At 39.6% G+C, this 26,318-nt stretch overlaps 4 protein-coding genes and 1 long non-coding RNA gene across 9 annotated transcripts; 2 read left to right on the top strand and 3 right to left on the bottom strand.

The window, feature by feature from the left end:
- Positions 1 to 2,081: 2,081 nt before the first annotated feature.
- On the top strand, positions 2,082 to 2,444 carry LOC103998969 (zinc finger protein 2-like). Its single transcript, XM_009420600.2, has one exon. It carries the CDS (start codon positions 2,082 to 2,084, stop codon positions 2,442 to 2,444), a length of 363 nt encoding a protein of 120 aa, XP_009418875.2.
- Positions 2,445 to 2,782: 338 nt separating this feature from the next.
- On the bottom strand, positions 2,783 to 9,554 carry LOC135593639 (uncharacterized). Of its 5 annotated transcripts, XR_010479747.1 has the most exons (4): positions 9,202 to 9,554; positions 5,163 to 6,442; positions 4,902 to 5,014; positions 2,783 to 3,417 (listed from the first exon to the last, which is right to left on the bottom strand). It is a non-coding gene; the product is annotated as an uncharacterized LOC135593639 (long non-coding RNA). The 5 variants fall into 5 exon arrangements; XR_010479746.1 differs by having other exon boundaries at positions 4,902 to 6,442; XR_010479745.1 differs by having other exon boundaries at positions 2,783 to 5,014.
- Positions 9,555 to 11,051: 1,497 nt separating this feature from the next.
- Positions 11,052 to 12,293, bottom strand: LOC135593638 (mitogen-activated protein kinase kinase 5-like). The gene has a single exon (XM_065083835.1). The coding sequence runs from the start codon at positions 12,137 to 12,139 to the stop codon at positions 11,138 to 11,140; it is 1,002 nt and encodes a 333-aa protein (XP_064939907.1). The 5' UTR covers positions 12,140 to 12,293; the 3' UTR covers positions 11,052 to 11,137.
- A 4,563-nt stretch (positions 12,294 to 16,856) lies between these two features.
- Positions 16,857 to 21,796, top strand: LOC135593637 (D-3-phosphoglycerate dehydrogenase 3, chloroplastic-like). The gene is made up of 5 exons (XM_065083834.1): positions 16,857 to 17,542; positions 19,574 to 19,950; positions 20,258 to 20,368; positions 20,640 to 20,735; positions 20,814 to 21,796. Exons 1-5 carry the CDS (start codon positions 16,939 to 16,941, stop codon positions 21,483 to 21,485), a joined length of 1,860 nt encoding a protein of 619 aa, XP_064939906.1. The 5' UTR covers positions 16,857 to 16,938; the 3' UTR covers positions 21,486 to 21,796.
- An 860-nt stretch (positions 21,797 to 22,656) lies between these two features.
- On the bottom strand, positions 22,657 to 25,421 carry LOC103998713 (trihelix transcription factor ENAP2). The gene is made up of 2 exons (XM_009420267.3): positions 24,101 to 25,421; positions 22,657 to 22,988 (listed from the first exon to the last, which is right to left on the bottom strand). The coding sequence occupies exons 1-2, from the start codon at positions 25,013 to 25,015 to the stop codon at positions 22,980 to 22,982; spliced, it is 924 nt and encodes a 307-aa protein (XP_009418542.2). The 5' UTR covers positions 25,016 to 25,421; the 3' UTR covers positions 22,657 to 22,979.
- Between the last annotated feature and the right edge of the window lie 897 nt (positions 25,422 to 26,318).

Raw genomic sequence — 26,318 nt, 5'->3', positions numbered from 1 at the left:
TATGCATAAGATGTGTAAAAATTTTGTTCATTATATATAAAGTGGTAATCTAAACTACTTTAATTAAGGAACAAAATGATTGGTTAGGCCATACTTATTATAGAATTTTGATTTGTTTAGTACTTGGTACAATTGGATAGCATCTTTTTCCCATTTGATGTGCATGTTAGACTAATTTAAAATTATTTGTTTATGACCAAGTTTTGAAACACCATAAATCATGATTAAAATAGTTGAAAATTTTGAATTCCATGATATTTAATATGGCGAAAAGGCATTTGAGTTTGAGTTTGAGCCTATAGGGAACAAAATTTGTTCAAAATTGACCTCATGGGGACAAGACTTGTGTGATTTGATGATCTTTATCTATTAGAAGTATGAAATAAATATTTTGGGTATTTTCTTAAAGGTACCATTTTTTTTGCTTTTTTTTTTTCCAAATAATGTTCTTAATTAAAATATCCAAAAGAGCATCGAAGTTTTTTAATCAAATTTTTTTGTCCGATTTTATTTTATCAATTTTCAACTATTATAGTGTTTTTATTGTCTCATTTACAGTATTTTTTTAAAATTTTATAATGTTTTATTGATATACTAAAAATATTATAAACATTATTAAAAATACTATAAATGACATCATTGTGTCACTTTGGTTTTTATTGCTCATAGACAATTACAATATCATATTTTTAGGCTTCTTGTGTTAATTTAATTGAGGTTAAACGTCTATTTAAATCATTTATAATATTTTCTGGTAGACTTTATAGTATTTTTATTGTGATGACTAAAACACTATAATGGACAAAAAAAAAATTTGAGACATAATTTAAGTATTTTTTAAATTGAGGGAACTATTTGGAAAATAAAATAAAATAAGAGGTACCAATGGGGAAATACTGAAAATATAAATATTTTCTAAAAAATCATCCAAATAAATAACTCAAAGAATTAAGTGCAAGTCATAGGATAGCTTTCAACTTTATTTTGGGAATATGAATGCCCCTTACAAATATATGTGGTCAACAACAAAATGAGAAAGGGTGAAAAAGATATTCCACAAATGTGACATTTGTAGAATAATTGATCCACCTTTTTTTTTTCTTGATGGATAGAGATTGCGGTGAAAGGCCTCTTAAAGGAGGGAATGCGGCGGGCAAGACGAGCATTGTCACCAAATAATTTAATATAAATTTCAAATTTATCTAGGGGAGAATTAAAAAAAATTAAAAATTTTCACAAAAAACTCTTTTTCAGAAATAAATGATGATTTTATCCTCTTGTCACCTCCACTAGTGGTCGATTAGTTGGCCGTGTCTTTCTATCTACCTCCCATACTTATCGACTTTACGATTGTCATAGATTGTAGACGAGGAAGATGGGGTCATTCCTTGCATGTCCTCGTCATCGCCCCCGAGCCTCCTTCACTATTGAGATTTAAAAAAAAAAAAATATTTATCCTTTACTTGGGAAAAATTACATTATTAAAAAAAAACTATATATCAACATTGAAATTAGAAGCTTGTATGGATATTGAAAGAGTATCCTCCTTTTGACTTTATGTATTGAAACTATATATTGAAACTATATATCAACTTTTGACTTTATGTTGTGTGAAGTGATGAGAAGTGTCTTTCAAAGCTCTGTTAGACTTGTCCATATGACATTTAAATCTCATGTGAAAAATAGATATGTTTTAACACGTTTAAATCTTATTAGTAATCAAGGATCAAATCTTTTCTATGTAGAAACATGCATGTGATAATTATGAAAGGAAATGTTCTGGTAGCATGCATGCATGCATGCATGTTGAAAGTGAGGGAGGAAGCATCTTGAGGTTATGAGGGAAGACTTCGAAGTCCCTGTTAGTCCCAGGTAGACGACACCATCAATTCAAGCTCACATCCTCTCTCTCCTCCTTTATATCCCCTTCGATCCATGCTTTCTTTCTCCCTCATCAACACCATATAAGTCTCTCTTGGTCCTCTATATTCCATTCGATTCATGCTCGCTTTCTCCCTCACTAACACCATATAACTCTCTCTCTCTGTCTCTCTCGCCAAGAGTCATTCATTGATTGAGCAATGGAGTTTGAAGAGAAGAAGGATGAGGAGCTGAACCTGGAGCTGGGGCTGGAGCCGTCGAGTCCGCCGGAGCCGGAGAGGATGTTCAGGTGCACTTACTGCCGGCGAAAGTTCCACAGCTCGCAGGCGTTGGGAGGGCACCAGAACGCCCACAAGCTAGAGCGGAGCATCACGAGGCGGAGATGGGAGCTGGCGGCAGCTGCGGCCGCGGCCGCTCGGCCTGCTCGGTCGACGTCGTCCAGCCACGCAGCGGCGCGAGTTGGCGTGCATGAGGGGAGGGAACAGGGAGTGGCCGACGACAATGGCGGATTGGACGATAAGGTGCGGCTCGGCGACGAGATCGACTTGTCCTTGAGACTGTGAGGACGCGCCGGTGGCGGTCCTTTACGCGTTTTCGAGCTCTTTCTTGTGATCTTGTATGAAGCTTGATGATTAATGGTGTGGATCGAGATCCTCTTCGTGTAGATCCGACCCGAGAACGGCGCTTGACACGAGAGACAATATGTCGCGGCTTAGGTCGCGAGGCACGAGAGGAGCACCAACTTAACTCTTGGATCTGCGCCGCGTCCCATTTCCTGCGTTGAGTCATGGCTCAAATATGATACAGGCCCTTACAAACTATATCACATTGATGGACTGCCATTGATGCAGGATCCAATGTAGTGTTCAGATAAACATATCAGAATTAATTCACATAAATCTCAATGAATCTCGGCATATAAGATAAGATTTCTTATTTGCAACCCAAAACATCATAATCAGAGTCAAGAAAAAAGTCTCTCTCTCTCTCTCCCCCTATATATATATATATATATATATAGTCATTGTGACTAAGAACTTTTAAGGATTATTGTACCATCTGAAATGGTACGAAATCAAAAAGTATAAATCGGATTGAGCATCGATCGATACATATGATAACCTCATTTCAGATGACCCAATTAAAAAAAAAAAAAAAAGAGATCTATCTAACTTAATGTAAAAAAAAAAATCAAATTAGGACTGGCGAATGTGAGCACTCTTCTTGCATAAGATGTTGTTTCCATTGCTGTTGCAGCTGCTCCTGTCGCTTTCCTTCTTCTTCTTCCCAAGTATCCTCAGGTAGGTAAAACTTAACTGTTAAATCATATATATATATATATATATATATATATGATTTGACAATTGAGTTTTACCAACCGTTTGAGATGCAATATGACATCAGGTTATTCATCCTTCTTTTTTAGATTCCAAATGCACTCCTGTTGTACATGACACTATCAACAGGTTTTCTTGCTGATTGTTGGCTGATGGACCAATGAAAGAGCTATGTGTGATATTCCAAAGGAACTTGAGACTGTGCCATGAAGGAAAGAAAAAGATTAGATACTTGGGACCGACCATCACATCATATGATGATGTGAACATAAATAAAGATGAAAGAGGACACAAGCGGCTGACCTTTTTCCCACTTCTAATCACTTAGCACCATCACATTCATATTATTAATCCTAAATCATTGATGTTCACAGTCCACATTACATGTTACTCTAGTTTCAGATGAAAAAATGGCCATCACTCTCTCTACCTACAGAATTGTTCTACAAAGAAATGTAACCAAGAACCCAAGAAGAACTTCCAAATTTGACTAAGGTTGAAAGTGATTCACTTCTTGTGTTGTGTGTGAAAAATGGAACAAGTAAACTATGTCTATTTCCAATCCGAAGTCAATGTGAAACATGAACAGTAGAATTTGGACTGAAGTAATTTAATGATACTTAGATTAAAAAATTATGCATGACTGAAGAACATTCAGATTCAATTAGCTCTGACCAACAATTCATTCTAAATGAGTTAATGAAACAAAGTCTGTGTAGCATGCCAACTTTAGAGAAACTCCTTCATATCTTCATCTAGAGGATATTACCGAGTCTATGATATGTAATTATGTGAAATTCAAGTACATATATTGCAATAGATCTATCCAAGATGAGACCAAAGGAACCTACAGATAGAAAAAACAATATCTCAAGCCTGATGAAGAGGTGTCGCATCTTATCTCATGCGACATCAAGGGCCCCTTGAGAACAACTTTACTTTACTTCATATAGACCAAAGGGTAAGAAAGGCAAAGATATTAGCATGACCACAGGTTTCCCGACGAGTAAACTGATGTATCTCCTGTTTTTTGCTAATAAACTTTTCTAGAAATATTCATAATAAATTTTAGACATGCAAAGGTAAATTAAAAAAAAAAAATCTGCAGTGAATCACTGATTCGCTTTACGTTGCAGCCAAAACACCAGAAGAACAATCATTCATTAGCAGATTCAAATCACAATTTGACATGTGTTTTTGGTGGGTTACTTAGCTTGATTGACATATGTATGTTTTTATTGTAGGCATTTCAATTTTTTTTGTTTATAAACAAATTTTGAGGGGCCTTATATGGGAATACATTTAATACTTCGAAAAAAATAATATTTTCTTTCTTCTCACAAAGTGGGCAATGGATTCTTAACTCTAAAAGCCAGATACTATGCTTGTTTAATTAAATGGACATTTTTATGCTTGCAAAAAGTTACCTTTAGAGTAAAAAAATCTGCAACTCTAGTTGATCACTATTTTCTAACTTGAAGTTCTACTTGAAGCAGCCATAAACGTTTATGCCATCTCAGAGATTGAGGATTCTGGTGCAGAAATTGTTAGTCCCAAAGAATGAACATGAGTACCATGGTGAGATTTGGTCTGATGGAGTTGAAGTTATTATTGTGCCAAAAACCTACTATCCATGCTTGTAAACGAATTGTTGTATGAAAATGCAGTAGTTTGAGGTATTACCTTGTCATGTCAATTGTTTCCACCCTTTGGTTGTTGTATGTTGTTAGCTATCATATAGCTTTGTTCACAAAGGTTTGATAGGATGTGTACCACATTCGTAGTCGTAGCTGTCTCTAGATATCATATGATTACTAAGTTAACAAAGGCTAGCAAGTTAAGTTAATAAAGGTAACCAACCACCGCTCCTATCCCCATGCAAACCCCAAACTCTCAAAACAACAAGTTGATTGAAAAAACAGAAAACAAAACACAAAAACTGACCTTGTTGTGCACTAGGATGGAGCAACCCCGTTCGAGATGATGGTACTCCGACCCACACGACGACAAGATGATGGCGTGGCTCTCGCCGATGAGCTCCTCCAAGCTCCCGACGCTCACGAGCGACCCCCGGAGGTCGTCGACTTTGGACTCGTTCTTCTCCTCCTGGGGGTGGAGGAGGCAGTGCATCGTTCTTCTCCTCCTGGGGGTGGAGGAGGCAGTCCTTTGGACTCGTTCTTCTCCTCCTGGGGGTGGAGGAGGCAGTGCATCGTTCTTCTCCTCCTGGGGGTGGAGGAGGCAGTCCTTGATGCACTCTAACTTCAGGAAACGAAGGCGACACCTGGAGAGGGGAGTGACGGTAGGGAAGCGTGCAGCGGCCTCAGGGCTCTTCTCCTTCGATGCTCCCGGACGACTCTGGATGGCAAGGCCGCTGGCTCGAATTTCTTGTCGCCGTCATGCTAGGGTTCCAAAGTAGAGAGAAGAAGAAGGAAGGCGATAATGGGAAGCGAGAGAAGCTTTTTTCTTACAGTTCAAAGGATAAGCCGACCACAAAAGGAGCCTTTGGGCCAATGAAGCCCGGCCCAATATAATGACCATAAAACTATGTTAGAATCGCTTCTTGATATATATATATAAACAAACACATACATATATACATATATTACATATATACATACATACACATGTACTAAATGTAAAATAACATTAATGAGGTAACAAAAAAAGATCATATATACAAACATGTATGCAGATTCACAAGTAATATGGAGTCAAGGATTATTTCAAACAATCATGTTCTGTTTAAGCTTTGAATGGCTTCACAAGCAAAAATAATCCATTGTTTCTAATAATACTGCAACCAGAATAAATTTTGACTGGATTGTAAGACCAGAGACATCTACTACTAGTGGAACTAATTTCTTGGTTTCTCAATGGCAACAGGAGCATTGACATGAGTTTAAAAAAGGAAGGCATGCAAATGAAAAGAAAGTAAACCAAGTTATGGGTACACAACCAATCAACTTTTGGGGACATAGCTATGAACCTAATACAACATATAGCAATCAAACAAGGTGGAAAAAGTAGACAAGACAAGGTAATGCCTCAAACTATTACATTTTTCACACAACAATTTGTTTACAAGCATGGATAATAATTTTCCAGCACAAAGATGACCTTAAATTTTTTAAGACCTTCCTTTTTCTCAAATCTCTTCATGGTAACAAATTTGTGACAGAATCCTCAGTCTCAGATGGAAGAAACAATGCTGCAAGCTTCTAGACCTGCTTCAATTGGCACTTCAAGTTAGAAAAATAGTTATCAACTGGAGTTGCAGGTTTCATTATAATGTGTTACGACAACTTTTTGCATAGATAAGAATGTTCATTTAATTAAACTAGCATAGTATCTGGCATTTAAAGTTATTTATTCTATGGTTACTTCGCGAAGAGGAAGAAAAGATTAATTCTCTCACAGTAACTAAATGTCTGCCCGTATTATGCCCTGAAATCTATTTATAAAAAGAAAATTCAAAAATTAAAAGAAAAGAACATCCATGTGTCAATCAAGCTAAGTACCCCACCAGAAACACATGAAAAACTGGATTTGAAACCACTTTTAAGATCTAAGCAATCCCAAAGAAATAGCAGCATAAGCTAGAGAAGAAATTCAAACAGCATAATCTAGAAAAAACTAAACATATCAGACCTGCAAATATGATTCTATCATCAAATGTTCAGATGTTAGGCTGAAAAACAGGAACTAACAGACCTTAACGAGTACATATGGCATATGAATGCATGTTGACTTTCTTTCCACACGCCAATGCGAACGAAAATATTTGCTGTTAGCTAAATGGATTGCAAGTTTACTGGTGGCTTTAAAAGTTTACCTTATGTGGAGTATTTTTATGATTGGCAGAGGTTGAACTTTGTCAGTGAAGGAGTAACTGACAGTTTTTAACACTAAAATACAGATACGAGGGAGGCATCTTGAATTTCATCAACATGGTAGTTTTAATTCACATGCTAAAAATGAAAGGCAACTTAAGTCTTAAAACAAGTCCAAACACCTTGAAACATTTCATCCTTTTGTATGGAGTTAGATAATGATCTGGTATATTAGTCAGCCATAAGAGTTGTGACAAACATCATAAAACAGATATTGCATCTGAGAATTGTCCAAGATGTTTCAAAAAAAAATTTTGGAACGCTGATCGAATGCTTTATGAAATAACGCAATGCCAAAAAAAATTGTATTTGGTAAACATGTAACTAAAACCAGAAAGCAATGATAACTGTTGTTACCAATATCAATTCTATGTCAAAATTTTGAGTGAGTTTTCAGGCAAATAGAGTATGACATTGTATGAGAATGAGCCTAAATCCTGAATCTGTTTAAGAAAATACCAACTCCAACAAAGGAGGGTGAAATAATGTAAAATCATCCAGTATGTGAAACAAAGAAAAAAAAGTCAAAGCTTCAGTCATTACAACTCCCACACAGTTTTTTCCTTTTTTTACACCAGAAACTACTCTGAGTCTTCCTTTAAGAGTATGCAAATAAAAGATGCATTGGAAACCAGATCTTGAGAGAGAGAGAGAGAGAGAGAACAAAAAAGGCTCGGTCAAAAAACATCACAAAATAAAAACGATCACATCTGTCAATGGACATATGACTGGAAAAGTACCATGTAGCTGATCCAAAGGGTTGGGAAATACCATCCAACTAGTTGAGAATAAAAGGTGAGTGTTGGTCAAGTCATCATTATGATCTGAGTTCCTCTTTACATACTATTCCCCTACATCACTTCTTGATGGTAAATTTCCCACAAAGTTGACTTGGGAATGAAAGGGGAAGCATGGATCACTATATGGGTGTGAGCACATATTGGCCTTCTTAAACATTAAAAGAGATTAAATATGAACCCATTCACCATGATTCAGCTTTGGACCACTTGGTACAGCCTCTCAACGCATCAATCCAGCAGATTTCAGTACACAAGAGTCTGCAAAAATGTGAAAGTTATATCCAGCTTGATACAGCTATCCCTCAGCTGAAGGTGTCCTATGTGGTCTTGGATAAGGAGGATGGATCTTATCCAACTTTTAAAGGGGGTGGAGAACTCAATCCTTATAGGAATGGGAGTAAAAGAAACTCTTTCCCTAGACTCTCATAATCAAAGTCACGAAATTCGAAAGCCAACCAAGCCTCCTCCCCAGCCACGCCTCTTTCACTATTATATTTTGTAACTAATTTAGCAGATAAAAAAGGATCTGCTTAACATCAAATTGTTAACATAAAGTCACAATCTGGGTATAGTATAGATTAGACAAGTTATTTTATAACTAACATTACTATTTTGAGAGTTTTAGATCTCTTCCCTGGTGGTTCATGCTCTAATATACATGAAAGGATCATAAACCTAAAAGCTATTTTCTGAAAGTTCCATTTATTTTTTGTGCAATGAAGTTTGTTTATTTAGCTGTTTAATTCTCTAGTTGATTATTAGAAATGTCTTCTTTTCTCCTTCGTGAACTTGAAAATCTCTTGTTAGATGCGTCACTTTTAACAATACGGCACAAAAGTGAGACAATCACCACGAATTCATTTCTCTGATGTTCCTCTTCAACGATTATGAAGAAGAAGACGATGGAGAATATGTGGCACCAACTTCTCCCCTGATTCTGAGTCAGATGGAGACGATTACCACTAAATTTCTTAAGCATTAAACATGATGCAAATCTGTCTCTGCGTATATCAAGATCACGTAGCAACTCTGAGACACTAAATCTTTAAGCTTAAAGCTTCATGAAAGTACAGAAATTAGAATTTTCTTTTCATTTTATGAAATTACAGTCTCAAGGATGTCAACGCAAAATATGAACATCAAGATCCCACCTTTCGAGTGAAAACCCAAAGTCTAAGGTCAATTAACCTTATAAAGTTTAATTCGTAACCATAAGAAGTCAGTGAAAGCACTTAAATCTTAGAGACAGCTAAACCCTAGCACACGGAGAAAGCAAATTAAAAAAGCTACTACCTCGGGGTGGAGGCAAGAGGACCCACCTAATGGTGGACCGTATTCGGACGAGACGAGGAGGAGGAGTTGGTGGTGGTGGAGGGGTCTGGTGGCGTAGCGCGCGGCGCGGGGGAGAGTTCGCGGACGAGGGCCGCGAGGGCCTCAGGGTTGACGCCGCGGTCGCAGAGCGCGATGAGGAGGGAGAGGGTGTGGCGGTCAAGGCCCGTCTCCAAGATGTTCGACATCTGGAACGCCAGCTCCAGCGTCTCCTTCGCGTTCCTCGCTGCCTCAGCCGCCGATTCCATCGCCACTGCTTCGCCCTACTCCTCGCCCTTCTCCTCGCCCTTACATGTCCCTTCAAAACAATGAAATGTCGAATTTACCCCTGAAACTTCAAATTTTCATGTATATTCCTTCAAAAAATATTAAATGTTTATATAAATGGTTTTCCTATTTATTTAAAAACGTGAATGATAAAAAACTTGATGAAATAATTAAAAGTGTTTTAAGTATTATTTTTTAGTTTATAATTTAGTAATAATCATCACTAAAAGTAATTAATATGAATTTATTAGATGAATATTAACAACGTACTTTAAATTTTGAAATAAATTATATATCATAAGCTTCGCATATATAGGAATATATAATTTACAGAGACATTTTTTTCAAGTCAACTTGAGCTCACATATGGTTTGACCAGAAATTAACATGAAGAAGGGATCCTTAAGGTCTATAATTGGGTGAATTTCTGAAAAAAAATTATGAATTTGTCCAAAAAAAAAAAGCTCTTGTTTTTGGAATTATCTAACAATATGTTTTTCTCTTATACCTTAAAACACCCTTAATTATTATTATTTTAATAGACTCATCTATAGAGTAAATCGATCTAATTATCATATTTTTTTTAATTCATTACAATGGTTTTAATAATATTAGAAAAACACTATAAAGTAATACAAAACACCATATTACAGTATATTTATATTGCGCTATAATATTTTCTAATATTGCTGAAAACACTATAATGTAGTGCAAAATTAATATAAATTGAGTATTTTTTATTTATATAAAAATAATATATTCTAGTATTTTAATGTTATAATTTTTTAATATTATTTTAAAAAATACTATAATTAGACTGAATCATCTTATACTATATCCACAAGAAAAGGGAAGACAAAGAATATTTCAAATTTAAAAATAGGGGGGGTATTTCCATAAAAACAAAAAAAATAAATTTTTCCAAGAATTTACCCTCATAAATTTATTTTTTATTATCTAAATGTAGCATTTTTATGATATAAAATGTCATTTTTAGATGACACTTTTGTCCTCAAAGCCCCATTGTATTGGTATAAATATGGAGTTGCATTTTAGAAAGTAAGAGTAGCTAAGTCGTGCAATTACAAATGTTTGCTAGAAACAAATCGGCACTTTCAAATGCACCCAAATAATTTCATCGAATTAGAACAATCATCCAATAATAGATCCTAAATTAAAAGATGACCAAATCAAATTTCAATAAAAAATAATTCTTATTCACCACTTATATCTTAAAAAAATCTAAAAATAATAAAAATTTGATTACGTACACATCATTTTAGTATGTCTCAATAGATATAATATGTTAAATATATGAAAAACGAATGCCTCAAAAATATCTTTGTGGTACATTACCTTTTATTCTTTATATTTCTTCAATTAATATAAAATTATATTTTATTTATTATATATTTGATAAAATTATTTAGTTCCATATTGATTGAGGAGTGTAGAAATTAATGACTCATATGTCCGTTGGATCTCCTATATTAAGATATTTTTTAAAATTTACATGCTCAAAAAAATAAAATTATACGTCAAAAACATACAATTCAACGCGCGTTTTTTTATTTTATTTTTATTTTATCATTTTTCGCAAAAAGACACACATGAAAACAACATCTTTATCGGTCTACCCAAGTCTAAGTTGCGACATATCCGGAGGGGCGGCCGCCGCCCGGGCAATGAAAGGGTGCCGGAGGAGCTGCGCCGCCGTGAGTCGACGCTCGGGCTCCTTCTGCAGGCACGAGGCGACGAAGCTACGGAACTCCGGCGAGGCGGTGGACGGCGCCTCGGGTGGCGGAGCGTAGCAGATGGCCACCATGAGGCTCGCCCAGGCCCCCTGGCTCCGCAGCAGCTCCCCGAATGGAAACCGACCCAGGTAGAACTCGAGGACGCTGACGCCGAAGCCCCATATGTCGCCCGCCCGGCCGTCGTAGGCGCCCTCGTTGGGGTCGGTGTTGATCCGCTCGGGGCTCATGTAGGCGATCGTACCTACCGCGGAGTTGCAGGGGTCCATCGTCTGCGCCAGGATCCGGCCGACCCCGAAGTCGGCAATCTTGACCTCCCCGGCGCCGTTAACCAGCAGGTTGGACGGCTTGATGTCGCGGTGCACGATCCGGCGGCCGTGGAGGTCGGCCAGCCCCACCAGGACCTGCCGCGCCACGGCGGCCAGCTGCGCCTCGGAGGCGATACGGCGGCTCTCCAGCGACCCGCCGTCCATGTATTCCAGCAGGATCTGGATCTCCCCCCCGCGGTCGTAGAACCCGTGGCACCGCACCACGGAGGGGCTGTCAGCGGCGCGGAGGATCTCGATCTCGCGGCGCATCTGGCGGCGGACGTCGTCGTCGTGGCGACCGTGGATCACCTTCAGCGCGTAGACACGGCCGGTGGGGCGGTGCCGGACCATCCACACCGTGCCGCCGCTGCCGCTGCCGACGCGGCGGACGCGCTCGAGGTCGGCGAGCGCGGGGACCAGGTCGGCGCCGGCGGAGTGCGGGGGGAGGGGGAGGGGGAGGGGGAGGGGGACGGCGAAGGAGGCGTCGCGCTGGGGGAGGGGTAGAGATAGGCCCAGTTGGCGGCGGGGGCGATTCTGCGGTGCGGTCTGGCTCGACCGGGACGGTCCGGGTCTCATGGTTCTCGGTCTCGGCTTTTGAGGGAGGAGCTCGCGACTAGGGGCAAATAATATACCCAATGGAATTAGACCGGGGATTTATTGGGTCTTTCTTGGGAGGGTTCTTGGAAGGAGAGCGTGTGGAGAAATCGCGGCGTGGTGTGTGGTAGTTTCGTATTCGTCGTCGTCTCAAACAGCTCCAACTGGGCGAGAAAGAGATTAGCGAGAGGTGAAGGGAAGTCGGCGAAGTAGAAAACAGAGTGCGGAAACGTGAAGCTTCTCCCTGAGACTTCCACTTCCAAGGTATTAGGTATGGAATCCTATAATACTGTTGTGATAATATCCCTTGATATATATCATTGCCATACATTCACAAGCTTCCTTGCATTCCTTTACGGGGCAGGAGCTTCCCAGGTTGACCTGGTTCAGCTATCTATTGTGTTGACTCTCAAGACCGCATCAAACCATGAGGAAGACCGAGCAGAAGCCCCGCCCCGCCCCGCCCCGTCAAACATGGCATTTCCCCGGCTTGTCAATCGAGCAAACACAAGTCGGGTCAGCGGACAAACTTAAAGAACAGGTTATCAACTTCCCTCTCTACCTTCATATTGCAATGCAATAATTTGATCTCATGCTTAGTTTTCTCTGGTATATTGCTCGTTGCTGTGCTTATGGGTTTTCATTGTCTGAGTCAGGCAATTTTAGGAGCCATAATTTCATTTTTAATTCGGCTTCCGGTATTTGAGACTCAGCCATTTCCATTAACTGGTAGATACTTTAATTACATTAAGGAAAGTGGTGATTATGATGAGTTAATTGTCCTTGAAACTGGACAATGAAAGAGGACCAGTTCATGCTCTTGGATTGCTAAATAACAGCTTAACTCACAAAATGAGAATCATGTTGAAAGTCACTACTTGATTAACTATTTAGATAAACACATGTACACATAAGTTCAAGATTTTTTATTATTTGTTAGTGGACTCAACATCTTTTTTTTTTTTTTTTCATGCAAAGGAGAAGTGACAAAGACGAGATTCGAGCTCACGACCTTGCAATAAACTATCAAGATTTTTACCCGTTAAGGTTGTTGACATATGTCCGAATTTGGTTACATTAGACTTGAGCTATTCTAATTTCATGTTCCATTAGACCACATTCATCATTCTTTTCTTCTCTAAAACTGCTTCACACACTTTCAAAGGAATCAATGTTGTCGTAATTTGTGTCACTGCCTTTCTTAACATATTGTTGAAAGGAGCTTCTCTTCCTGTCCGTATGACCTGTTATAGTAGAAAAGCAAGTTTTCATGGATTTGTGAATGAAATTATTGAAAATATTTCATGAGCGAGAGAAGATAAAAGATGGGTTAGAGATTAGGTATTGACACGTACCCCATGGAACTCAAATAATTAAAAGTTTCAATACGATATGAAAGCTAGGGTGCAGGTTTATGATGGATGAATCCACCAAACAAAAGGTTAGGAGTAGATTACAGGAAGCTCCAACCAAAATAGATTGTTCCATGAGTAGATTCAAATGGGTGAACCCATCCAATAGACTAGGTTCGAAAAAAAGAAACTCGAAAATAAAAGATCAAACCACATATATCGGGGGAGACATTGAAGAAAAAATTAGTGTAACAAAAAATAATGATAAAACAGAGATTGCTCATGGAACAATCAGATAATGATAAAACAACTCAACCCACCTAGGTCAGATATGATTTACTTAGTTTGCAGATAGGAAAATAGGTTTCAGGTTTCTGATTGAGATTGAAATGGGTTGAGTTGTTTAAATAGTTAGTTCAATTGGATAGTCGGTGCAGTGAAATTCACAAATACACTATTCTTTCTAAGATTTAGCACATGAGACATGCTTGTCTATATATAATGAAAAAATTGAGAACAAATTCATGGAACAATAAGAAACGAGTACTTTAAATTAATTATTTTTGCAAATTATAAGGTGTTATAATTTTTCTTCGATAACAACCCATAACATCCAAACATATTTCGGAAGGTGTTGGCTTACACTCATGCCTATCAACATTACTTTAAGTAGGTCCAAGGGGAATACTGGGGAAGGACATCAACCTATCATGAATATCTCCTATCTTCTTTGATCTTGGTATGTGATGACTCATTCAATCTTAGTAATGATCTTGCAGGAGTGGTTACGTTGTCAAGAAGGCTGATGAAACGTTCATTTCGTTTTAAAGAGAATAAAGCTGGAGAATAAGAGGAACATTTTCATTTTTTTTTCCGTTCTTGTTGGTGTAGCTGAACACGCGTATCATCCTCAGTGATGATGATATTGACTATATTTTGATCTTTCTATCAATCCTATTGATCTCATCAGTGTGAAGTGTGCTCATGTTTTCAATAATATTATTCTTTTCCCTCGTGTATTACTTCTTGTAACATCTACATGTATACTTGGACGACAAAGGATTTCCAGTCACACAAATGGTCTCTCTTTTGTCACGGGTAAGATCAATAGATTAGCCCTCTCTTTTACTTAATTTATGGCTAGTGGAAGTTTAGTGCACTCATGTGTCCTCTTTAATCATTAGATATTATTCTAGAAAGATGATGGACAGTAATCTTATACCTCCTCCATTCCTTGCAGACAACTTTTTGATGCTACAAACTTTTTGATCCTACCAATTTGGCTATGTTGTCCATTCAATCTATGACCTCCATGTCTTTTTCCAGGATCTTTCAACGTAGCCACCCTAGACTTTTCCCTTCTCATGAAATTATTCTTCCGGGGGACTATTTCCGGTGCACAAAGGCGGTAGGTGATATGACAACGACTTCATCGTTGCCGAACTATGGAATGCATGTCACCGAACAATAAAAAAGAAAGAAATACAAATATAAATGGACTAAATATATATTATCCGTAGTTACATTTAGTATTTCAATCTTTACACTTTAAAAAAATTATATTTATATTATTATAATTATAAAAATGAAACATCTGAATATATTTATCATAATGTCATCGATTTTATCAATAAAAATATAAAAATAAAAAAATAATAATTTTAATGTTTCGATTGATGATGAAGAATGACGTAGGTGGTGATAAACGACGTCACTTAGCATATGCATTGGTGGCTCTTTCGTCGTTCGATAATTACGTCGGCATCGACACAGATGCAGAGTAACTTTCATCTCTCGTTATCGTTTTTCTCGTTTATAACATCTAATCACGACTTTTAATAATATCGTCGTCCGTCACTTGAAATATAATTTTTTTTATTTATTAATTTATATTTTTATTGATAAAATCGATGATGTTAGGATAAATTTATTTAGATATTTTTTTATAATTATAAAAATATGGATCTAACTATAGGGATTAGCCGATAGGGCATGGGTCTACCAAAACGAGGGTGGATGGGGGTGGCCGAGGTGGCCAAAGACTCACTTGAATGATGTGTGCCCAAGACGCCAAATTTGTACTCCCATTATGATACCAGAGCCCACGTGATGTACGCATCGATGACTTTTCAGGGGACCAAACATGCATGCCCATGATTCCTCCAATCTAGGCTTCATGTGTCCATGCACGACACATTGTTCGTCTCCATATTTCTCCTCCGCCTTCACTGTCAACTTCAATTCATCTGATATCGATTTTATAGAAGATTGTATAGGATAAATACTTGATTTTTCGACTTAGGAAAACAGCTCAAAAGAAGAAATATCCATTGCTAAGTGGTTTTTTTGGGGAAAAAAGATGCATATAAGACTCTACTTTTAACTACTCATCAAGAAATAAATCTTGATATCTGATGCTTCCAAATTTACAAGTTTATTTTGTGTTAATCATCTGTTTCATGTTAATATCTGATGCTTTCAGATTAATATGCTGATTAAAAAAGAAGTATCTGTAATCTTCTTTGACACGTTCTAAAATATTTCTTTTATGTTATCAGTTGGTCGCACTTCGAGGGAGAAAAGAGCGTATGGCGTCCGCATAAAAATAACAGTAATAATTGTCTGTACCGGTAACTCATGTACATCTCGACACCGATGACCGGCTCGTGTCGTGTCAGTTGGTCGAACGATTCTTCTCCTGTTTGGTTGCTGTCGCGCGACAGGAGAACTCGACGCCCGGGTGGGGGGACGCACCGATGACTGGTGCGTGGACCCCACGGTAATCAATGCAACTTGATTGGATTCGGAGGGCGGAATGCCAGGACCACACAGGGCCCACAAACCGGGGCACCACTGTCGGCGTGCGGGACCCGGGTGTTTCAACCGTCGGAACTCTTTCCATCTCCTGTTTGGCGGCTGACCCTCGACAGGAGAGCCTGACGCCGAGGGGGGAACCACCGATGGTGCGTGGATCCCGCGGTAATAAGTGCTGCTCGTTTAGATCCGGTCACCGGATCCGGAGGGCCCCACGTCTTAGACTTTCTACCCCTGTCTCCCCGGTGTGGTTAATTTTTCACTTACAACCCTGTAAACATAAGAAATTATATTACTATTAAATCTATTATTACACTAGTGAACATACAATCCTAAATTTATTGAGAAAAATAATTTATTTTTAGCATGACTGATATTTGATTGGATTGATAAGATAAAAAAATAAACAAATAAAAATAAATAAAAATATTTGTAAAAACTGGAGAAGCAATCGTGTAATTTATTATTGATAAGGGCGTATTTGCAAAACAATCAATTTACTCGACTATTTAATCCCTAAAGCCTCGCCGTTCGACGCATCACTTCTTCGGAAGCGACCAGAAAGGCTCGCCTCAAAAGCTTCCCTTCCTCTACCTCCTCGAAGCGCTCGCCGCCATGGCCTCCGTCACCGTCGCCGGCAAAGCCCTCCTCCACCTCTCCGCTACCACGCCGGACCACCTCCCTCTCACCTCTTTCTCCTCCCCCGCCGTCTCCTTCCGCTCTTCCCGCTCCCGCTCCCCCTTCCTCGGCCTCGGCCTCCGCCTCCGCCTCGCCACCAGCTCCGAGATCCCGGCGCTCCACGCGCGGAGCGCGGCCAGGGGGCTCCGGATCGAGGCGGCGGCACGGCCCACCATTCTGGTGGCCGAGAAGCTCGGGGAGGCCGGGCTGGCGCTGCTCCGGGAGTTCGCCAACGTGGACTGCTCGTATAACCTCTCCCCCGAGGATCTCTGCTCCAAGATCTCTCTCTGTGACGCGCTGATCGTGCGGAGCGGGACGAAAGTGACGCGGGAGGTGTTCGACGCCTCCAAGGGTCGTCTCAAGGTGGTGGGCAGAGCCGGGGTGGGGATCGACAATGTGGATCTCCACGCCGCCACCGAGAGCGGGTGCCTCGTCGTCAACGCGCCCACCGCGAACACTGTCGCCGCGGCCGAGCACGGTATCGCGCTGCTCGCCTCCATGGCGAGGAACATCGCGCAGGCTGACGCCTCCATGAAGGCCGGTAAGCCCCTCATTCTTCTTCCTATTGCCCTTCTCATGCGTTTCACTAGATCTGATTTCTTTTAAGTGGGAAAAAAGTGAGAAAGATTTGATCTTTTGTTTTGGACGGACAAGAGATTCTTTAGATCTGTCATTTAACTAGTATTCTGTTTGTGCCTTAAATGTCAAATTTTGACTCTATTTTTCCTCGTGATTTCCACCTACCTATGTAGTTTTTTATTGTCTGCAAGGGTTAATTTTCGCAAGCTTTTATATCCACTTGAGATTGTAAAAAAGATAAAAATATCTTATTGCTCCAGAAAAAGTGGATGGGTCTGTGGTCCAGGAACTACACTTACTAAGATCACATCTATATCTGCTAGTTGATCTAGCAACTGTAGAAGAGTGCCAATTTTATGTGATGCGCTTTCTTTATTTGAATTTGGTGTTTTTCATGGATTTATTTATTTGAATTGCTAGACCAAAGTTGTGTCTATTGTCTGCATTTTATAAGATGATGCCTCCAGTTCTATCGAACAGGTTTAATGGATACTACAATATAGATTTTAGAAACACCTTTTAATTATTCTGTGCACGGTTCCTTTCCTACCTCCCAGTGCCAACCGCCTCCCTTTTGATTGGAGGTGGTGATGGAGTCCATTTCAGGACCCACCTGTGGGCCATCACTGCCACCCAACACTAGGCAGACAGGTGACAAGGGCATTATTTTATTGGTAGGATAGATATTTTTGTCATGTACACACAACAACACACACTATGGTGGAGTGTATAAATGATCTTCATAAACATCATGTTTTGAAAAACCTATGTTGATTAGTGACAAGTTTGATTGAATTGGCCAATGCTCCTCATGAAATGTTTATTCTGGTCGTTGGAATGTTCTTTTATTTATTTGGAAACCATTTTGAACAACACTAACACCAATACTTGGCTAATACTAATTTTTTCATTTAGTGTTAACAATGTCTTAAGAATGTACTTATAAGAGCCTATTGTTTTACTGCAGAAACATAGCTGATGATAGACACACACGCACACACACACAAATATATATATATATATATATATATCAGCTAGCAATTCTTTTTATGGCTGATTTAAAGTGCAAATATATCATTTTTTTTGTACATTGAGCAAATGACAACAGAATTATTCATACTTAACCACAATCAAATTATTCATACTTCGGTCCACATAAAAGCAGTGGAAAATTGTTAGCGTGTAACATGCATCTAGAACAGCTAGCCATCATCTGCAGTAATCTCCAAGACATATATCAATTCCTGTGACTTTGTATGATGCTGCACTAGAGTACTTTTCTTTAAGAAGATTTTAAAATATTTTGTTGGCGACAATTATTATGGCTTCTTTCAAGTCATTGTAGATTTTATGAATGATATGTAAAAATATGTTTTTAAATTGCCTCTTTGTGATCTACATTTTTGATTCATCATATAACATTATCTTTTTGTCCTACTGCCCACCCATGCTTATGCTATATGGGTCATGTCCGGCAAGCTAAGCAGTCAGAAAATCACATGCTAATAACAAATATTAGAAAACTTATATGGTAGAGAATATAGTATCACATCAAATAAAAGATGGAAACTCTATAGAAGATGTAAGCATAAAAAAAAATATATCTTAATGCAAAATTCAGGGATCCATATGTTTCTGGACGATAGCATGTGCACCGACAATGTCAGAGGAATGTATCTGTGTGATAAATTACTAATACTAAAGCAAATTCCATTTCTTAACTACTGGAAAGAAAAATATTTGAGGTGTATATTTTAGTTAAGGCATCATTTTTCAACATAATTTAAGGGATTAATCATTCACTGTAGATTAGATGTTTATAAAAGTTGGTCTTTCTTGTACTTGTTAAACTGAAGTGTGTTTAATGCATTTTGGGTGTATACTGTATACTATAATTATTCTTGTTAGACTAATCAAGTTTACTATTCTTGGCTCTAATTGTACTTGATAATGTATGATGAAAATCTGTTATCAACATGTTGACGTGTTTCAGGTAAATGGCAGCGCAACAAATATGTTGGTGTCTCTCTGGTAGGAAAGACTCTAGCGGTGATGGGATTTGGAAAGGTTGGTTCAGAAGTTGCCAGACGTGCAAAAGGACTAGGGATGCATGTGATTGCCCATGATCCATATGCACCTGCTGATAGAGCCCGCGCCATTGGAGTAGAGCTTGTATCATTTGATGAAGCCATATCCACTGCAGACTTCATATCACTCCACATGCCAATGACAACTACTACTGCAAAGCTTTTCAATGATGAAGCATTTGCAAAGGTTAAAAAAGGAGTGAGAATCATTAATGTTGCTAGGGGTGGAGTTGTTGATGAAGATGCCTTAGTGAGAGCACTTGACAATGGGACAGTTGCTCAGGTAAGCTTCTGTCCAGCTACCAATTTGTGTCCTTTTATTGTAAGCATATTTTTCATTTGCTCTGATGAACATGGTCGAACATTTGTAAGCATATTTTTCATTTGCTTGATCTGACAAGAATGCAATAGATTGCACTAGTTCATGAATGAAGATAAAAGAAAAAGAGGGATTATCTGTATCTTCAATGCATATCTATTAAACTCCTTTGTGACTTCAGTGCTCCTTTAGCGTGCATCCCAGGTATAACTGTTCTTCTAATGGGTAAATAATTAGTTACTCTTGCTAATTGTCTTATGAATTGGATCAGGCAGCACTTGATGTTTTCACCGTAGAGCCACCACCAAAAGACAGCAAGTTGGTGATGCATGAGAATGTTACTGTCACTCCTCACCTTGGTGCTAGCACTGTTGAGGCTCAGGTCTGTCTTTCTAAACTCAAGCTTGATTATGTTAGCAAAAAAGAAAAAAAGGCAACTTTACTGCAAGAGTTATTAAAGTATTTCAAGTCCCTATTTGTCATGGAAGCATCTAGAAGGGTTTCCTCTGTGGAAGTTGCATTGTTCCTTATTGTCAGTTTGTGGAGCAGAACTAGAATATAATAAGCATGCTAAAATTTAGAACTGCACAAATGTTGTCACCCGACCTTCCCATGATAATCATCTTATGTAACATTGTCAACAACATTTTCAGGAAGGTGTAGCAGTAGAGATAGCAGAGGCAGTTATTGGTGCATTGAAAGGTGAACTCGCTGCAACTGCCGTGAATGCTCCCATGGTTCCTGCTGAGGTGGTTATTTTTCATAGGTTTCCCATAAAATTTTCCATTATGCACTTCCAGCATAGCTCATACTGCCCTTTTTTTCAGGTTCTTTCTGAGTTGGCCCCTTATGTTATTCTGGCTGAGAAGCTGGGCAGGCTTGCTGTCCAACTAGTAGCTGGTGGAAGCGGAATTAAGGGAGTTAAGGTTGTGTACACATCAGCTCGAGACCCTGATGACTTGGACACAAGGATTCTTCGTGCTATGATCACAAAAGGAATCATCGAACCCATATCCAATGTGTTTGTCAACATTGTTAATGCTGACTATACTGCCAAGCAGAGAGGTCTCCGGATCAGTGAGGAGAGAATTTACCTTGACAGCTCACCCGAGGTCCCTCTGGACTCGATCCAGGTCCACCTGACTCATGTGGAGTCTAAATTTGCCAGTGCTTTATCTGATACTGGTGATATTACAGTGGAAGGAAGGGTGAAGGATGGCTATCCTCATCTCACCCTTGTAGGGTCTTTCAGTGTGGATGTAAGCCTTGAACAGTATGTAATATTGTGCAGGAATGTTGACAAGCCTGGTAATATCGGACGAGTAGGACGAATTCTTGGGGAGCAGAACGTGAATATCAGCTTTATGAGCGTGGGTAGGATTGCACCAAGGAAACAGGCCATAATGGCAATTGGTGTTGATGAGGAGCCGGATAAGGAAACTCTCAAGAAGATTGGTGAATCACCAGCTATCGAAGAGTTTGTGTTCCTCAAATTATAGAGGGGAAGACATTCCACCATCACAATTTTAAGGTCTCGGGAAATTTTAATTGAGCAAAAGGCAGTGGGAACTCTCGAGGGTCTCCAGCTCCCTAACAAGAAGCAATGGAGTAGAAGATTTTTAGTTGCTCTTCTTAGGTTGGCATCATTCCTACCTACATTAGTATATTTTGTGTTGCATGATGGATGCTGCTTTTTAAGTGGCTCTATCTTGATACTGTTTGTTGTGCTCTGAGTTCTTCAAGCATTAGATGTTGTGTTACATTGGTTACCATACCATACCATTCAAATTATTTTCGGCTTCGAACGATAGTTCTGGGATGTTATTGATCATTTATCCAATTTTATGAAGTTGTGGAGCATGATCTTAATCCTTTGATGTGATTGGCATAAGAACTGCTGTGTTTTATTTCACATTCATCAACTGAGTCTATCTGAGTGAGAATTGAAATAAGTTGATACTTTTTTATCTTCATAGCAGTTCTGTTGGTGAGATTAAGACATAAGACATAAATGCCACTGCAGTTCTCAAGTTAATTTCTCTAACCCTGTTCTGTTATAGAATTCTTGTGCTAACTTCGATTTTGCTTCCCTAGATTAATTAAGTTCTCCAACTCCTATCTATTCTGTCTTGATCTCTCCAGTTTGATGTATTCTTTCTCCAACTCCTATCTTCTATCAACTTCCTCTGCATATGAAATTTATCTGAAAATGAGATGACAGTATATGGGATTTAAACTTGAGATTAAACAGTATGTGAAATTTATAAGTGTTATGGTTTCTATATGTTAGGTTCCACATTCAATAAGGTTGGTGTTGGTTATGATGACTATAATGTGAAAGAATTTAGAGAATATTAAGTTCATTTGACCCAAAACATTAATAAAAATACTTAATTCATCAATTTCACTTGACTCAAAATATTAATAAAAATACTTGATGATAGTATGGAAGTTGATGATAGTATGGAAGTGAGATTAATTGGAAATATTACATTTAAAACCAAAAGAAACTGAACAAATATGATGGCTGTAACCTCAAAACCTGAAAACAAAATGGAGTGTAAAAAAAAGTTCAATGACCAAAAGGAAGGTAGGGAGCAATCCAGAAATCCACTGTAAATTGGTTGAAGATTTGATGCAGGATGTTGGGACCAAAAATTTGGAAATGAATGAACATAAAACACCTGATTGAATGATATTAGGATGTGAGCATAGAGAAGTCTTAACAATTATTGATGACAACAAACAATGAAGTCCAAGCATCCACATCTTTGAGAGCTCAATTTCTCAGCAACTGGAAGCTTATCAATCAGTTGATAACAATTTTACCTGGAATCCCCTTTCACAGGCAGGCAACTGCCCTCTAATCTCAGTTTCTTGGGTTTATTAACATCTCTCCCATAGTACACACTGAATCATACATACATCTAGAAGTTGCAGACACAATCCTTGCATTTCAATGTTTTGCTTCAAAGCTTATCCCCTTCATGCAGCTAATCACCCTAAAATTAAACACGAAGCCAATATGAATATTTCAAGATAAAATCCATAGTCTCACTTTCCACCCATATTTAGAATCTGCCAAAAAGCTAAACAATGGAGAGCAGAAATAAACAAGTGTGCTGCCGATGACAGATGGATTATGAGGTGGGTCAGCTTTGGTTGCTTTGTTAATTCAACAAATCTCATCTGAAACTGATTGATTCATCCAACATTTTCTTTCATTATAATCTCTGTTTGTTTTATTTTTTTCTAGTTATGGCTTGCTTTTCATTCTAACACATGCTTCGCAACAATGATAACTACAACTTGATATGAGAAGTTTTATTTGTAGCTTGAGTGGGTGTATTTAACTGGAAACCCAACTGCAGAAGATGATCATATTATAAGCAAAAATCTGCAGATGGACATAAAAAAGAAAAATCTGCAAAAAGGAAAAGAACTTGAGTGGGTGTATTTAACTGGAAACCCAACTGCAGAAGATGATCATATTATAAGCAAAAATCTGCAGATGAACATAAAAAAGAAAAATCTGCAAAAAGGAAAAGAACTAATTAAAAGGAAAACCTTAATCAGCACTAGTCGACTTAGATCCTTCAACATGTGTGCAGCAAAAAGTTCAGGATGATGAAACAGTGGTGAATTTTGTTTGTCATACTCTTGTCAACTTAATTATGATACAGCTATTTCATAACTTCTGCAGTGGAATATGCTCCTTATTTTATGGTCTAGTAACATGTGTTTTACACATACCATGTCATCCTGTTACCGACAAAATAATATGTCACAAAACTAAATCACTCCTAGTTTGCATGGATGATGATCACTTTTGCCACTCCATTATAAGGCTCATATATGTTGCTTCTTGATCTTCAACTGGATAGTAACAGAGAATGACAAGTTTTAGTTTCTTGGATGGTTGTGCAATACATGCAATTGTAATTTTTCTGTCACAATAAATAGTCTGAGTAATTTCCTAAGAACATTAGTTTCAGAAGCATCAGCCATCATAGAGCTCCTAACTAAAGCTTCATGCTTAGTAAACAGAAGCAAGAAGAAAGCTGTGTATGGAGTTAATAGTTCACACGTAAGAAGAGAACAACATATGACTGACCTCTCCATCCATTTCAGGTAGCATGTCAAGCTCAGTCCTTGACGATGGATTGCTGCTCTTGCTGCTCCTACGCATTCCCTCGATGAACAGCTTAGCGATCTGCAACTGAGTTTTTGCTATGATCTCCGTCCTCTTGAGCTCCATCTCCCCCCGCTTGATCTCTGCCTCTGCTCTCATCCTCTCGGAGTCCTTGTACATCTCCAGCCGCGCCCGCTCTACCTGCAACATGGACTGAGCCAGCAACCTGATGCTCTCCGCCACCTCGCTCCCCAGGATTCTCCTCCGCTTGGACGAACTGTCGGGATCTCTGGCGCCGTCATCAGAAGCAGCTTCCTTGCTTCTTGGGGCGCTCAGGTGGCTATCTGTTCCCCTGTTCTCCATCTTAGTCTCATTGTTATTGTCACCATTGATGTTGATGTCCATGGGCACTGTATTGGACCCATCGTCATGATTGCTATCGTGCAGGTGGCCGTCAGCTTCGACCTCCATCTCCGCCTTCGGCAAAGGTGGGAGATCGGCGTCATGATTGGGTTTCGGGTGAGCCGCGCAATTCCCGGTGCCTTTGAGCAAGGCATCCATGCTGGCGTAGAACTGCCACGGGGACCCGGAGCTGGGGTCATGCGCCGCCGATTCCGAGCGGTACCGCTTCTTCATCGCCTCGATCTTGTTCTTGCACTGAGTCGGGGTCTTGAGAGCTTTAGGTCCGGAGCACCGGACGGACACATGGTGGGCGATCTCCTCCCAGTCGCTCCCCTTCAGCTTGGCCCGGTTCCGGAGTACCCACTTGGACTCGTAGACCTCCAACAGGCAGCGGACGCCGCCCTCGCTCCACTCGTCCCTCTTCCCCTTGTCCGGGGACTTCAGTGCCGGCGCCGGTGCCAGGTCCCGGCAGGTCGGGGGATGGGCACCATCCATGGGGACCCTAAGAAGCGAATTAGACCCCCGGAAGGTGCGGAACAAAGGATCACTCTACAAAAGATCCCATCTTTCATGGTTTGGCCACAAATTGACACGAAATTTGGTGTTTCGAGCAGAAAAATTCCATCTTTGGGGGATTCTAAAGCAGGAATTTGGATGGTAACAACTAGAGAATTGATAGTTTCTCCACAAAAATGGAAACTTTACACAGGAAAAGGAACTAAAACATAGGAATAGCCATAGAAGACAAGATTACATCACTAGTCGAAGATCAAAACTGGCACTTATCTGGAAGAGAGATCGGCGTCCGTTTGATCTCTACAATACCACTCTTCAGAGGAGAGAGGGAGAGTAAGGGAAAGGTTGAGAGAGAGAGAGGGAAGAGGGAGAAAGAAGGGGGGAAAGGTAAGTGGAAGCAGGGAGAGGGAGCAGGGGAGCACAGGCGAATCGCTGCTGGGCAACAGTAACGTACGGGATTATGCCACGTGGAGAACTGTGAACCGTCAGTGCAGGACAAGTCGGCCGTTTCAGAGCGCAATGGCGCGGCAGTGGAGGCTCGCGTCAGCACTTCGAGCGAGACGCCGACGCGTGGAATTCGAGATTGGTATCAGTGTCAATCATAAAACCCGCGAATCTTGAGACGAACGCCCCGCAGTTATCTGTCACCTCATCGGTCGAATCGCGGACGCGGGACGATGGGCAATTGTTTCCTACCGGATTATTCGTTAGGGCAACCTTACCGCTGACCACCGTATCCACCGCAAGGTCGATTTGGGCCCACAACATATTCAATATACTGTTGGGTATGTTTTGGGTAAAATTTTGCTGGTAACTTGGATGTTTTGCATAATAATTTGGTGCGGAAATGGTCCGATTCCACGAAAAGGTCCATCCGAGCGGGACTCATAAGATTTCTTCTGCGTACATCGTCGTCTCCTTCCGTCCGGCTTCTTAAACCCTACTGCTCTGTATCGGGTGTTCGTCGGATCCTCTTCAGGTGATGGAAACGACAGAATTGGAAATCGTAGTTGGGTCCGCGATTTTGGAATCCGCGCACGAAGAGTCAATGGGTTCCCCTTTTTTCCTTGTTGTAATAGGCATTGGATTTGATAGATTTGATGCCAAAGTTTAGATCTTCTGTTACTTCCCTCGATGGATAGATAGAGATTGTTTTGAACTTTGATTAGTGTTTGTTGGTTCTTGGTTGGCGCCAATATGATTGGTTTTCTTTATTTGGTGGAATGAATAGATACCTGAATCAGGTTGCTGGGGGATCTTCGGTAAGTGTAAAAAATTAGTA

Source organism: Musa acuminata, chromosome BXJ1-9, assembly GCF_036884655.1.
Source record: "Musa acuminata AAA Group cultivar baxijiao chromosome BXJ1-9, Cavendish_Baxijiao_AAA, whole genome shotgun sequence".
NCBI lineage: Eukaryota > Viridiplantae > Streptophyta > Magnoliopsida > Zingiberales > Musaceae > Musa > Musa acuminata.
This window is presented reverse-complemented; position numbering and strand designations above follow the sequence as displayed.

Coding starts and splice junctions, on each gene's coding strand:
- LOC135593637 (XM_065083834.1), top strand. CDS start 16,939: ATGGCCTCCGTCACCGTCGCCGGCAAAGCCCTCCTCCACCTCTCCGCT. Junction 17,543..19,573: donor TGACGCCTCCATGAAGGCCG/GTAAGCCCCTCA, acceptor GACGTGTTTCAG/GTAAATGGCAGCGCAACAAA. Junction 20,369..20,639: donor CTAGCACTGTTGAGGCTCAG/GTCTGTCTTTCT, acceptor CAACATTTTCAG/GAAGGTGTAGCAGTAGAGAT.
- LOC103998713 (XM_009420267.3), bottom strand. CDS start 25,015: ATGGATGGTGCCCATCCCCCGACCTGCCGGGACCTGGCACCGGCGCCG.
- LOC135593638 (XM_065083835.1), bottom strand. CDS start 12,139: ATGAGACCCGGACCGTCCCGGTCGAGCCAGACCGCACCGCAGAATCGC.
- LOC103998969 (XM_009420600.2), top strand. CDS start 2,082: ATGGAGTTTGAAGAGAAGAAGGATGAGGAGCTGAACCTGGAGCTGGGG.